Source organism: Hippocampus guttulatus, chromosome 8, assembly GCF_054856545.1.
Source record: "Hippocampus guttulatus isolate MCC_2025c chromosome 8, RoL_Hgut_1.0, whole genome shotgun sequence".
Classification (NCBI taxonomy): Eukaryota; Metazoa; Chordata; class Actinopteri; order Syngnathiformes; family Syngnathidae; genus Hippocampus; species Hippocampus guttulatus.
The window spans coordinates 15,383,612-15,398,105 of record NC_141268.1 but is presented as its reverse complement, the minus strand read 5'-3'; the positions used below and the strand labels follow the sequence as shown (position 1 = coordinate 15,398,105).

Here is a 14,494-nt window from a genome sequence, read left to right as displayed (position 1 = left end):
TAAGTACAGAATGTGAGTACCTATGACATCTGAATTAGAAAGAAACGGTACATTTTAAAGAAAGTGCAGTTCCTGAAAAGCTTTTCTTTTGAAGGCAAAAGGCGACGGAAGTCATCTTAACGTGAACGTCAACTTCACACTGCTGTCTGCGTATGTAAAATCGATGAGTGATTGGCTGTCTTCTGGGTCAAGATTCTGTGGGTCTTTAAACGCGAAAGGTAAACGCTAACCATGTCAGGTGGTCGAACTCAAATTATGTTCTTATTGCAAAAAGAGCATTCCTTGGTGCAGTTCACGGTGGCTGTGTGACGTTAACTGACACAGTGCACGCCTTTGTCTCGGCTTTGGCGTTTTTACATTTTTGGAAGGCTAACCGTTTGAGTGTTTTGCTAATGTTTGCAGTGTTGCGCGCGCCTAGACGGGCACAGGTGCTGCTCAGGTGCGCGGACAGCCGCCATACATGCAGGCGTGCCGGGGCCTGGAGGGCAGAAAAAAAAACCTCCATACGCGCAGGGGGATGAACGTCAAGTCATTCTTCAGTGACAGAACTTGAGGCAAAGGAAAAGACAAACTAATTCGCCTGACAACTGCAAATAACAACCGCGGAATTAATATTAAACATAAATTGGATCTTAACGCTGCAAACATGTATATTTGAAAATTGCATCATAATATTAACATTTTCAAAGCTGATGTCAAGGCTTGAAGACAAAATATATTTTATTGCTGAACCATGACTTGACCAAGTTCAGATAATAACAATATCCCCACGTTTATGTTTACACTCGATAAGTCTTTCTCAATCTACTCCTACCCTACTCTCAAAAAGTTTGGCATAGTTGGCTTTCAGGTGAGATTTCCGGATGAGCCGAAAATGTAATACCAAGACCAACTGTTGAATGTTCTCATACTATTTGTACAATTTGCTGTTCTGTAAAACAGCTAATCGGTTCAAGTTCACAACAGGTATCATATACATGAATCAATCGATACATATCCGAGGATGACCCCATCTGTACCTTTCGGTCACTCTTCCAGTCTCTCTGTTGCAATCTGCTGATGACACGCTGTGACACTCAATCCTTACTGGCCACGTCTCTATGAGGACATCCTGTTCGAAGCTTTGTAGTGACGTGGTATTTTTGATTAGTTGCTGGGTTTTGTCTCATGCTGTCATAATGTGAACAGTATGACAAAAACGATTAAATACCAATTTTAATTGAACTAGAAATGTTTTGATGCTCGTGAATTTTGTTGTTCGGCAAACAAAAAGCTACTGAAACAAGTAGGACATGAGCATGAATAAGTTTAGACTGCAGTGCATTTTAGGATTGTCTTCAAATAGCACTAATTTATTCATAGCTTTTTCACAATATTTTATTTTACATTTGAAAAACTAAGCGGCATGCCACCAGATGAAATCGGTCACCCAAAAATAATTTATAATATAATATAATAAAAAAATATATATCTACAGTATATATATCGACTAAAATAATGACATTGATGTCTCAATGTCATCATAAATTACATACTTGGTGTGAAGTCTGGGCTTGTTTAATTGAACGTCAAGCACTGATTCTGGTGTATACAGTAGATGGCAACAGGTGGAAACAGACCTTTGTTGGACCTTCTGCCATTTAGTATAGTGGTTCCCAACCTTTTTTCTCATAGGATGAGTCTTTCCCCACTCGCTGACATAAGAAGTTTCATTTTAGTGAGGTATGATCATTGTCTCTTGACATGTGAAATGAACTCATGATTTTACTTGCCCTTTGCTTCAGGGCTTCGTCATGGCCTTGAAAAGAAGAAGGGCGACTTCACCCTCGAGCAGTGTGAGTGGAGGAGATTTTGACGATAGCCATCCTTCATCCCTAATGTCTTCAAGTGGGCGAAAGAGGAAAAAGACCTCAAACATTCCAACCGTGGATCCTGTAATTGTCACTTTTCGTATTTTTTTTCACAATCTGAATGATGTCATAGCTGATGTCTATATAATAGTCACATGTGAGCATTGATTTGTGGCCTTTCAGATTGCTGTGTGCCATGAACTGTACAACACAGTCAGAGACTACAAGGATGACCAAGGCAGAATGCTGTGCGAGCTGTTCATCAGAGCCCCGAAACGAAGGTGAGCGCAAGGTTGCCGTGTTATTATTTGAATGAACTAACCATGACCCCCATGTCATCCACTTTCCGTTTCAAGGAACCAGCCGGACTATTACCATGTCGTGTCTCAGCCCATTGACATGATGAAGATCCAGCAGAAATTAAAGATGGAGGAATACGATGACGTTGAACAGCTCACCAGTGACTTTCAGCTGCTGTTTCACAATGCCAAAACATATTACAAGGTCAAACCCCATCAGACACAAGTACAGTAGTTAGGCCCACTGCTTGAATAATGAATCAGTCTGTTTTGGCGAGACGAGTGATTCCCAACAAGTGTGCCACAGCACATGAGTGTTGTGAGTGATCATAGGTAATCATTCTAAAATGATTAACTCCAAATAATCTATTTTTGTTGAGCTATCTATACCAGCGACACATCGAGAAAGGCTGAACATGGATTTAAGACAGTTTGGATCTAACTTTGTGCTAACAGTTGTTAGCCTGACTGTACCCCACTGTACAAAAGCAACATCCATAAATAACAAAATAAATAATTCCAGTTTGGCCAGCTTTGGAATACATTTGTCCTTGTAATGTAAAATCACTCTTCAGGAAACTTAACGGTAAACTTGTATCTCCTGACCAGTCTGACAGCGCTGAATTCCGGGCGGCCTGCAAACTGTGGGACCTGTACCAACGTACCAAGAATGAATTTGTTCAGCCGGGCGATGACGACGAGGAAGATGAGGCCGGCTACGATGCCCAGGATGTCCCCAGCGGGTCGACTGAGGATGAGGTGAGTCGAGTAATAATCATTTGACGGCAATCGTTTGTGTCAAATAATGTCATAAAATTTGGTAAAAACCTGCTGGCTGAAAATGTAAAATATGTCCTGTAGCTTAAACCTCACGTACATTTTTCAATGCCTCATCTTGATGGTATTTTTGGACTGATCCTAGTAGAGACTGAATGGAAAGTACCTAGGCTGTTTGCAGCCGTGTAGTGCCCTACATTTTTCTTGAGTGCTTCAAACCTCAGCAATGAGTTCTCCACAGTAAACAAAATTCCGAATGATTAATTTATGATTAAATAATCGATCATCATGACCATCCTCAATTCATTCGCAGCTGCTATTGTATTTTTATGGGCATGTAAACCTCACATACAAACATGTCTATGAGTACATGAGATGGAAAGTAATGGCACAAAATTGGACAGATAATGAATGAAATTAAACGATTTTCAGAATTTTACAATGGCAAATGAGGTGTCATGTTACATCCATCAATCTTTTTTTTTTTGTACCCTCACATGTAAAAATAAAGCTGACCAACCGAGATGAAGCATCCCCCCGTTACCCAAATTTCAGCCTTTGCGATTTGAAAATTGCATTTGACTACATCGCGATTTTGAATTGAATCCCATTAAATATTCAACTATAATTTGTACATATGACTTCTGAACTATGAGCCAGGTGTCCTCGTCAGTCAGCCAACTTGGCTCCCCAAATGAAAACATTTTAGGTCCAAATCCATTGAAACTTTTTGCTTTTTACATTTAATTGTCGTAAATTGACTATTCGTATCCTGACAGAGTGCGCCGACCTGCTTAAGAGATGTCCTTGAGCATCTCCTCGATGCCGTGGTGACGTATGCTGAGCCCTCTGGTCGCCTGGTCAGCGATCTCTTTCAGAGGCTGCCCTCCAAAGCGGTACAAAACTGTTCAAAGTCATTCTTTCCATCTTAAATGATGGCGATCTAACGTGCAATGTTTTGTTTAGCAATATCCGGATTATTACGCAATCATTAAGCAGCCGATAGATCTGAAACTCATCGCGCAGAAGATTCAGGTATCACGCTTCTGCTCGTCTGCTGCTTCCGATATGCACTTACCTCTTTTAGGTACAACCCCGAAAGATGTTAATGATCGTTAAATGTATTTGGTTTCAGATGGGCCACTACAGGAGCGTCATTGCCATGGCTAAAGATATCGATTTATTGGTGAAAAATGCCAAGACTTACAACGAGCCCGGGTCACAGGTCTTTAAGGTGAGTGTGCCGCCGAGACTCTGATGTGCAGCCCATGGACATCTGAAGGCAACAGTTTGGTTTTAATTTCTTGGATTGCATTTGCGTTCAGGATGCAAACACTATTAAAAAGATTTTTGCACAAAAGAAGTCAGAGATTGAACACGGAGATCCGGTCAAGTCCAGCGTTCGTATCAGGTACGAAACAACAACCAACAATAAGGTGAATTATGTGAAGGAATAATTCATTCTGTATTCAAAGTTCTTTTTTTTATTTATTTTTTATTTATTTTCAACTCAAGGCATAGGAGGTATGCTCAGGGTGAGCGCCTCTCGGCAATTAGCATGGCTCTGCAATATGAAAGCGACGAGGACGGAATACTTTCCGGTACGTACGCATCATTTTCAAGATCGACTCGTATGCAAACAATTGCCGTGATCTGTTTCTTTCTTCCCCGCATTGCTCAGGGTCTGTTCACTACGACGAAGGCGAGTCCGAGGCGGAGAGTCTGACCACTAACATCGACATGAGTAACCCGATCTTCCAGCTGTATGAAGCCGTCCGCGGCGCCAGGAACAGCCAGGGTCTCCTAATCTCTGAACCTTTCCTGGAGTTGCCCTCCAGGAAGGATTACCCCGACTACTACCAGCAGATCACTCAGCCCTTGTGCCTCCATCAGATCAAGTATGAAATCGGCTGTTACCAATTTTTACAGTTAATAAAAAAAAAAATCGGCCTTGAAGGAATTGGAGTTTAATATTATTAGACATCATTGGGAGAAAAGAAAGTCAGGCTGCCAGTGACCAGAACATGAAGATTTGTCCATTATGACTTGATTTTGGTCCTTGTAAAAATATTCAGAGAAGAAGTAGAGAGTGAACTGACATTCAGAGGGTTTATGCTATTCACGCAGGAACTGTTCAAAACAAAAGTAGAACGTATCCAAATTTAGGCTCTACCCCAATCTGCATATCATTTGGACATCTCTTCTTCACTGATTCATCATTGGTGTCTCTCTTGATTGTACTGTCTACTCCTTAGGTATCGCATACACGCCCTTTGCCAGAGAGTAATTCTGTGCCCTCCTTCCCAAATGTGAAAGCCCTTCATTCCCCACAGGAACAAAATAAAGACCAACGAGTACGACAGCGTTGAGCAGATGGACTCCGATCTAACGCTGATGTTTGAGAACGCCAAGCGTTACAATGCTCCCCACTCCTCCATCTATAAGCGCGCGCTTAAGTTGCAGCACGTTCAGCAGGTCGGTCCGATTTTCCACATTTGGGTGAGTTCAGTTGATGTGAGACTTGTGAAAACTGTACATCGAATCTGTTCCGACCAGATCAAACGAAAGGAGCTTTTACAGAGAGATGACGACGACGGAGACAGTATGCTATCCTGTGCCAACTCCGATACCAGTAGCACCAAGAGAAAAAGGTCCTCACTGTCACTCACCTGCGCGTGCCATTTCACTTTGGCAAGTACATGACGCCTGTTTGTCGCTCTCGTTTCAGTCACAAGAAGAATACAAAGAAAAACCGAATGAAAGCTCTTTTCGCTTCCGTGACCGACGCGCGGGAGGCGGGCACCGGCAGGCGACTGTGTGACCTCTTCATGTTAAAGCCCTCCAAAAAGGACTACCCCGACTACTACAAAGTCATCTTGGAGCCCGTGGACTTGAGGACCATCGAGCAGAACATTCGTTCCGACAAGTATCTCAGTGAAGACGCCATGGTGGAGGACATGAAGCTGATGTTTCGCAATGCTCGACACTACAATGAGGAAGGCTCACAAGTTACGAGGGTTTAACACTGACATATTTTTTAATTTATTGATCATTTGTGGCTAAAATGTGTGTGTGTGTGTGTGTGCGTGTGTTTTCCCCCAGGTCTTCAATGATGCTGATGTACTGGAGAAAATAATGACAGACAGACGCAAGGATCTTGGACCAGTGACTGATGAGGATGACATGGTGTCCTCAAAGATGAAAATAAGTAGGTGACTTCAAACTTTACGCGCACTCTGACTTCCAACAAGGCAAATACTGGAGTCTTTTGTACAGCACTGGTGTCGGGTGGGATCCTCTCATTTCTAAAACCATCGTTTTTGAGGAGACGACACCCCCCCGTCCCCAAAAAAAACAAAACTATGCTTACTGAGCTTTGTCAAAGGGAGCGAGACAGAAATTTCTGAAAATATTCAATGAACTGAATTTGGACCGAGAAGCTTTCTGCCCAATGCCACTGATATGAAACCTTTTACTAGAGACCACATCTGAATGTATTTTTGATTTTTTTTTTTTTTTTGGATTGGATTGGATACGACTTTATTGTCAAATGTGCTGTATGTGTAACATACATTCACCAGTGGATCAAAGACGTCATGCTGCTATGTGCACACGTCTGCTACAAGCTAAGCTTGAAAGCAACAAGAAGTTGTAGCATCCATTAACGAAAAAGAGAGATTGGCTCTCTTCTCCTGTCCCATGTAAATCCGCTTCAATTCCAAGCCGCGACTCCCATTTGTATTTGTATTAGTGGTGAACCGTTAGGGACAGCAAGGACTTCTCTGGTAGCCTGAGTACTAACAGAAGCATTGATCTACATTTACAACCTGAATTCTAATATTTACATATATATAAAAGATATACTTGGCAGCAGTGCGTGCTTTTATGTTGCATTTTTACATCGTGTGAGTGGTTTGTATAGTTGCAATGTGATAGTGGCGATGACATGTGGCTTAATTCAGATAAGTACACACCGAAGGCCCGAGTAGCAAATGCACATTACGCCACTGATTTGTATGAATTGAAAATTGGATTCTACTATGTCAAAAAACATCTGTAGCTACCAAACACAACGTTCATTCCGTTCAATCAATGTCATTGCTTTCAGGAAAGACAAACATGACCCTGAAGAAATCCAAGTATCTCACACCCTTGCAACAGAAACTGAACGAGTTGTACGAGTCCGTCAAGAACTACACGGATAAGCGCGGCCGTCGCCTCAGCACGATCTTCCTGCGACTTCCGTCCCGCGCCGAGCTGCCGGATTACTACATAGCGATCAAGAAACCGGTGGACATGGAGAAGATCAAGAGCCACATGTTGGCCAATAAGTATCAGGATGTCGATGCACTGGTAGAGGACTTGGTGCTCATGTTCAACAACGCGTGTACGTACAATGAGCCAGAGTCTCTGATTTACCGGGATGCTCTGGTGCTGCACCGGGTGCTGCTGGAGACAAGGCACGCCCTAGAAGGGGGGGAGGACGCCTACGTTCCCGATGTGCCTCGCCTCATCCAGGAGCTCCTCCGCAGCCTCTTTGTCTCGGTGCTTGGCCACCAAGATGATGAGGGGCGGTGCTACAGCGATTCTCTGGCCGAGATTCCGGCCATTGACCCCGCAAACCCAAAGAAGCCCCCTCTCAATTTTGAGGTCATCAGAAAGAATGTGGATGGAGGACACTATATGAGGCTGGATGTATTTCAGGACCACATGTTTGAAGTGCTGGAAAAGGCCAGACAGCTAAATAGGTGAGATATTGTCATCCAGTTCGGACCGAAACATGTTACGTGCAGTGAGGATTATTCTTGTGTTATTTGTCATGACAGGACAGACTCTGAAATCTTTGAAGATGCCGTCGAGCTACAGCAGTTCTTCATCAGGATCCGGGATGAGCTATGTAAGAATGGAGAGATTTTGATGTCTCCTGCTCTGAGCTATACATCCAAGCATCTGCACAACGATGTGGACAAAGAGAAGAAACAAAAGCTCCCCAAAGAGATGGAGGAAGACAAAATCAAGAGGGAAGAAGAGAAAATGGGTATTTAACTCATACTCAAACATATTTCAACTTTCTCTATGTTTAAGTCCGGGTTTCTCAACCTTTATTGAGCCAAAGCACATATTTTATATTATAGAAATATCACAGCAAACTGCCAAACCAAATTGTCACAAAAAAATACAGTACAGTGATACCTCTACTTACAAACGTCTCTTCATACGAAATGTTTATGTTACGAAACGCCTCAGCAGGAAAATTTTGCCTCTTGTTACGAAAGAAATTTCAAGCTACAAAAGGTAAAACAGTATGGCCTGCCATTCACAGCTGCGAGTTTCCTGAATGCAACATACTTATAGCTGCTCACTGGTTTCTTACCGAGCATCATCCTGGCATCCCGTTGGTTAAGAGGGACCTCTACCGTATGTGTCTATGTGTGTCGATAGATATATATGTGTCTCTGCAGCGTCCTAATCATTCGCCCCTCAGGCTATGAGGTGTTCCAATGATTTTACGTAAATGTGAATCACCCAGAAAAAGTCACCAGTCGGGCGATCGCTCACTATGCAGATGTCTGCCTTGGACATTTTTGACGGATTGTTAAAAGCCAACAAAAGCAAACGTCCTTCGGTCAGTTCTTTCCAAAACGCCAGGCAAAAACCACTTCTGAGAGAGAACCTGAACTAAAGAGGGCACGATGAGGACGCAGTTAAAAGTTAAATGGCCATCATTTTTATTCTTTATTCTTTCTTTTTTACGTAACATGTATTTATGACATTTTGTGCATCTTTATGCTTTAGAAAACATTTATGTCTGAATTTTGGGGGGGCTTGGAACGGATTAGGGCATTTACATGGAAAACGCGTACAACATTTTCTAGTTCAGAAATTTCTTTCAGAACCAATTAATTTCGTAAGTCGAGGTACCACTGTACACGTATATACGGTCCACTGCAATAATGTTGATCTCCTGGCATCTAGTGGAAGAACATTGAATTGTTCTGCCTCTTAATTTTACATCGCTGGCATCACTTTATAAACGGATAGATTGTTCGTCATTAAAAAAAAAAATGGACCGATTCGTTGAAATTGGCTAATTTACTGCAGTACACTAATGTGGTTGGGAATCACCGTTTCAAGTCTTTTCTTGGCATATCGCCGCACGTATGGCAGCTGTTGTCAAGAGAGCACGCTGTGAATTTCCAGAAGCTGAAAAGCGGGAGGAATCTGTTGGAGGTTCCTGGCAGCTGAGCGCGCAGCGCACATACAGCCAAGACTGCAGCTTCAAAGACAGCATGTATTGTGTTGGAGACTACGTGTACGTGGAGCCTGCCGAGCCGAACCTCCAACCTCACATCATCTACATCGAACGCCTGTGGCAAGATGACACCGGTCAGTGCCTGCGAGCTGAAGATGATTCATGCAAGAAAAGCTCTCTCTTTATTTGCACCCGCTGTCCTCTTTCTGTGTGCTTGCTTGATTATCGTCCTGCAATCATTTCAGGTGAGAAGTGGCTCTATGGCTGCTGGTTCTACAGGCCAAATGAGACGTTTCATGTCACTACACGAAAGTTCTTGGAGAAAGAAGTATTCAAGAGCGACTATTACAACAAAGCGCGGATCAGCAAGATTTTAGGCAAATGCGTGGTTATGTTTGTAAAGGTAACCACTCCGTGTGTCACCCGAGCAACTGCTATGCAATGTCTCGATGCCAGTTGACATTTTTTCTTTTTAAATGTGGTGCGGTATTTCAGGAATACTTCAAACTTTACCCAGAAGGCTTCAGGGCGGAGGATGTGCATGTCTGCGAGTCACGCTACTCTGCCAAGTCCAAGTCCTTCAAGAAGATCAAGTTGTGGACCATGCCCTTGAACTCGGTTCGCTTTATCCCAAGAGAAGTGCCTCTGCCCGTTGTACGGGTAGCGTCTATATTTGCCGCGAAAGAAGAAGAGGAGGACGAGAGAGAAGAGGAACTCACAGAAATTACAGACGAAAACAAAGTGATAGAATGTAGCAGCATAGACAAGGTAAAATGACCTTGTCTGTGGTCATAAGTAACATTCACTTGCCTCTTTCAGTCCTCTATTTTATATCTGCAGGAGAGGGAAGATGTTCCACTGGAGATGGCCAACGGGGAAGCGGGATGCCACTACTATGAACAGCTCTGCTACAACAACCTGTGGCTGAAAGTGGGAGACTGCGTCTACATTGGCTCTCATGGGCTAGTGCGCCACCGAGTGGGCAGGTGGAGTAAATGCGTCAGTGCGCGTTTAAATGCGATAAACCTCGGAAGCAATTGGGACACGTTTAACTGGAGGTGGGGGTAACACATGTGCAAGTCATAAGATGTTTCCAATGTAAACATGCAAGTCGTAAATCTATTATTTACAACTTGCATATTTTAAGACTTGTAAATCAAGTCTTAAAATATCAAGCCAATGCCAAATCCCAAAATGGCGAGTAAAATCAAGTCATGTGACTTGAGTTCCCCACCTCTCAATCTGAATCCATGTAAATCATGAACCCTTGATGCCAGGTACACAAAAAAAAATTCTCTCCAACAAGAAACTTAAAATATGTTGTACAGGATTGAAAAAATGTGGATGCGCGATGGAGCCGGCTACTTTTTCGGTCCAATCTTCATCCATCCCGAGGAAACGGAGCATGAGCCCACTAAAATGTTCTACAAGAAGGAAGTTTTCTTGAGTAACCTTGAAGAGACTTGTCCCATGACCTGCATTATAGGTAACCATCATATCGACAGCCCGCCACACTGGATGAGCAATTCTAATTCATTGAATGAATTATTAATTTCACTGTTGTGCGATTTATGCAAATTTCTTGTCTCACAGGGAAGTGTGTGGTGTCATCCTTCAAAGAGTACCTGTCTTGTCGGCCAACCGAAGTACTTGAAGAGAATGTCTTGCTCTGTGAGAGTCGCTACATAGAAAGTGAGAAGCAAATGAAGCGGTTCAAAGGCCTGAAGCGCTTTTCATCATCCGGAAAGGTGGTGGAGGATGAAATCTACTATTTTAGGTAAGACCACGGATTGAATACTTCATGGGATACGTTGGGATTGCCAGCTATCAATCTTCATAGAGAAACATGTTCAAGGGTGCTTGAGATCTTAATGTGGGCCAAAATTGTTTGTCCCTCTTCTATGTTGACAACATTTTTAGTCAAATGGTGCAGTCGAAAATTTCCCTTAGTTTTGCATTATGCTGTTCAACAAGCCTTAATCATAGAGTCTCCTTTCATTTGGCAATAATAATTCCATATAATTGTGTTCCGTTCTGTTCTGAGTCTTATATGAATTTATTGGCCTCTCTATTTTTCCTCACACAGGAAGCTTATAGTTCCCCAAAAAGAGCCGTCACCTTTGCTGGACAGGAAAATTGAGGAACTGGAAGCTAAATTTGCCGATATGACGGATGAGGAGCTGGAGGAGCTTGGGGACGATGACAGCGAGCTTGATCATTCTCTTCCTCGGATGCATTCTTCCATGTGTAGTGACATGGATATCATGACTTACACTCCCCCACAGGTCAGGCCTGTTAATTAAACATGTCAGAGAAGGACTTAGCTGTTAGTTTGTGGCCATTTTTTAAATGAGATTTTCTCTCCTATGTTTGCACAGTCAACCAAATCTCTAAAGGGTCTTTCCAAGAAAGAGGGCTCAAAGCGGAAGATCAATATGAGCGGCTACATCCTGTTCAGCAGTGAGATGCGGGCCGTCATTAAAGCGCGCCACCCAGACTACTCCTTTGGCGAGCTAAGCCGCCTCGTTGGCACAGAGTGGCGGAACCTGGAAAGTTCTAGGAAAGCAGAATATGAAGGTGAAGAGGGCCATGACGAAATGTGTTCATTGATTGGGAAAATGTATCAAAGGAAATGTCACATTTGCATTTGATGCGTTGCAGAGCGAGCGGCTAAAGTGGCTGAGCAGCAGGAGCGCGACAGGACCCAGTACATGACATCCCCTCGAGCAGGTACCCCAATAGGGGCACTGATAGGAGTGGTGCCTGCTCCAACCCCCATGGGGATGCTAAATCCCTGCTTGACGCCTGTGTCAGGTAACCCCTCAGAGTTACAGATGGATTCCCAGTGTACTGTAGAGGGCTGGAATAACAAGCTTCCCTGCTTGATTTACTCACGTCTTATTACATCAGCATGTTTGTTTTGTAAAATGTTGTCGCACATTAAAAAAAAAAAATTGCCAAACCAAACCCTTGACTGGAGAGCAATAACCTACATGCTCCACAGCTTTACTTATATATAGCGCATTTCATACAAAAAAGGGTCCAAGGACTGACACTTGAGGGACCCCACATGTCATGACCATTCCATCAGATTCAAAATTTCCAATGGTCTCAACATAACTACTGTGCTACTGTCAGGTTGCAGTTTGAACAAACACGACAAAGTGATTTCTTTTTGAAAACCGCCAACTCCCTCTTTAAGGTACAAAATAACGATATTAACATAAAAACAACAGGCTCCTCTTAGGCCCATTCTGCATCCCTCTGCAGAGGTTTGTGATTGCTTAATGTGTTTTTTTTTTCTAATGTCCTGCTCAATAACACAAAACAATAACAAACCCATGGGAGTGGCAAGAAGGGCTTCAAAGAAGTGCTTGTGTGTGACCCCCCAAACCCCATGACATTTATTTTGCATTCACTCACAGTAAAGAATACATGAGTGCATATTGACTAACATGTAATGCATGCTTGTAGGGATGCATGATTAACCAATGCATGTTGCTGTGCTTTGTGTTGCTGCTCTTCATTCTTAAGAAGCTATGATGGGTGCATGTAGGTCAGCAGTGATACCCCAAGGAATGGTTAGTAAGGCTGGCATACCACCACATCTCATGGGGGAGCACTTACACCCCCGGCATCCTCTTCTCATTAAGCCTGGGTTCCCTGGAATGCCATATTTTGGTAAGAGTGCTGTCAAGCCACCCTGTCTACCCCACAGTTGCTTTCTGTCTGCCAATCTGACTTGCTGGAGGGGCTACCTGTACCAATAGGCTGTGACCTTTACTCCCGTCTGATTACAGGATGTGTCATTTACTCAAAGCAGAGCATATTTTAATTACCCCAATCTTAATACAAGGAAATGAATTAAGTAAACATTATATATATTCATAATTGGCATTCCAGACATTTCCAGTGTTGCTCCAATGACATTGATTGAATTGCAGTAATGGGTTTTGTGAGTCCCTGTCTTTGTATTGAATATCTCAGGCATCAACGGTATCGGTGAAATTGGAGCAGGGAATGGATCTCAGGTAATGACTAATCTCTGAATGTAATATTGATTTCACATCATACTCCAATTTTGCTGAAATGAGTAAAGAAAGAAGGCTTTATTTCAAGCGTGTGAAGGTCCAAAGTAAAAACAAAGTAGTCAAGACAAAAATATTAAATATGTTACGTTAAATTGAATTCTTCTATCCTGTCTTCACCCCGACTTACTTACATACTCATAGAGGCAAACAATATTCACATGCATATTTACAAGCAGCGTCGCGATAGGTTCAACATGCAAATGTGATCGTGGTAGTGATGAAATATTGTCTGTCCTCATTTGTTCATTGTATTCGTTTGAGATGAGTCCTGGGCAACCGGCTCCACCGCCATACCCAGGACAAGGCCAGATGGGGCAGGCTGCCCTTCAACAGCCCTCCACCCCATTGTTTGTGTCCCCTCCAGCCAAGTCCCAGAGGCTCCTCCACTCCGATGCTTACCTAAGCTACATAGAGGGTCTCACATCTGAATCATCTACTGTGAGCAAGTGGGACCAAACATTTTCAAGTCAGTCTTTTTACCGTTTACGTAAAACCATTCATAAATCAAGGAACAATCGTGCTACAGAGGAAACATTGAGTTATTTGACTGTGTTTTTTGCGTTTTAGTTAAAAAACAAGATGTGCGCCTGACAAAAGAGCAGGAAAGTAGACTGCCGTCCCACTGGCTGAAGAGTAAAGGAGCCCACAAAACAATGGCCGATGCACTTTGGCGACTGCGCGACCTGATGCTAAGGGATTCAGTGAATATTCGCTACACACACAACCTGTAGCGTGGTCATAATCTGAGCCTCTGTTCCCAGACCTGTAAAACAGGGGTGGGGTTATGCTCACTAAAAGTATGAACTTTTTGTTGTTATGATTAAAGAGATGTGCTTATGTGAACAGAGGTTGCTAATTGAAGCAGTTTTTCATTTAACATTTCCAATGTACTGTTCCAAGTGCAATATTGTCCAAACCGTCATTCTGTGATGAATGCCTTTGTGCTTTCATAAATGTAAAGCGTTACATTTGTCTTGTTTTCATTTCATGTTCGCTTCATTGAAGTGTATTAAAAACAATGTTGCCTGGTTGTTATGAAGTTGCAAAAACAATGTTGCCTGGTTGTTATGAAGTTGCAAGTTTTCTTTGGATCAAATTCAAGGTGCATATTTATAATTCTAATTTGTGTCAACAGTGACATTCTTGTTTCACTAATGATGAATGTGGGACATTATTTCTCAGAGAGTCAATGTCATTACAGCTTCCGGTGATACTTTATTGCAT

At 42.8% G+C, this 14,494-nt stretch overlaps 1 protein-coding gene across 5 annotated transcripts; it reads left to right on the top strand.

Moving 5' to 3' along the window:
* Positions 1-126: 126 nt before the first annotated feature.
* On the top strand, positions 127-14,309 carry LOC147201391 (protein polybromo-1-like). 5 transcript variants are annotated; one of them, XM_086118174.1, is made up of 30 exons: positions 127-218; positions 1,785-1,934; positions 2,034-2,131; positions 2,207-2,354; positions 2,759-2,908; positions 3,706-3,822; positions 3,893-3,961; positions 4,062-4,160; positions 4,252-4,337; positions 4,442-4,527; positions 4,608-4,824; positions 5,260-5,401; positions 5,483-5,577; positions 5,655-5,934; positions 6,029-6,134; positions 7,035-7,674; positions 7,753-7,964; positions 9,128-9,313; positions 9,425-9,582; positions 9,675-9,947; positions 10,020-10,165; positions 10,508-10,665; positions 10,773-10,956; positions 11,266-11,464; positions 11,558-11,756; positions 11,841-11,993; positions 12,714-12,860; positions 13,167-13,210; positions 13,532-13,736; positions 13,838-14,309. In XM_086118174.1, the coding sequence occupies exons 2-30, from the start codon at positions 1,794-1,796 to the stop codon at positions 13,999-14,001; spliced, it is 4,902 nt and encodes a 1,633-aa protein (XP_085974300.1). In that variant the 5' UTR covers positions 127-218; positions 1,785-1,793; the 3' UTR covers positions 14,002-14,309. The 5 variants fall into 5 exon arrangements, with proteins under 5 accessions (XP_085974300.1, XP_085974299.1, XP_085974302.1 ...); XM_086118173.1 differs by having other exon boundaries at positions 9,999-10,165; XM_086118175.1 differs by having other exon boundaries at positions 147-218; positions 1,785-1,835; positions 9,999-10,165.
* The last annotated feature ends 185 nt before the right edge of the window (positions 14,310-14,494 follow it).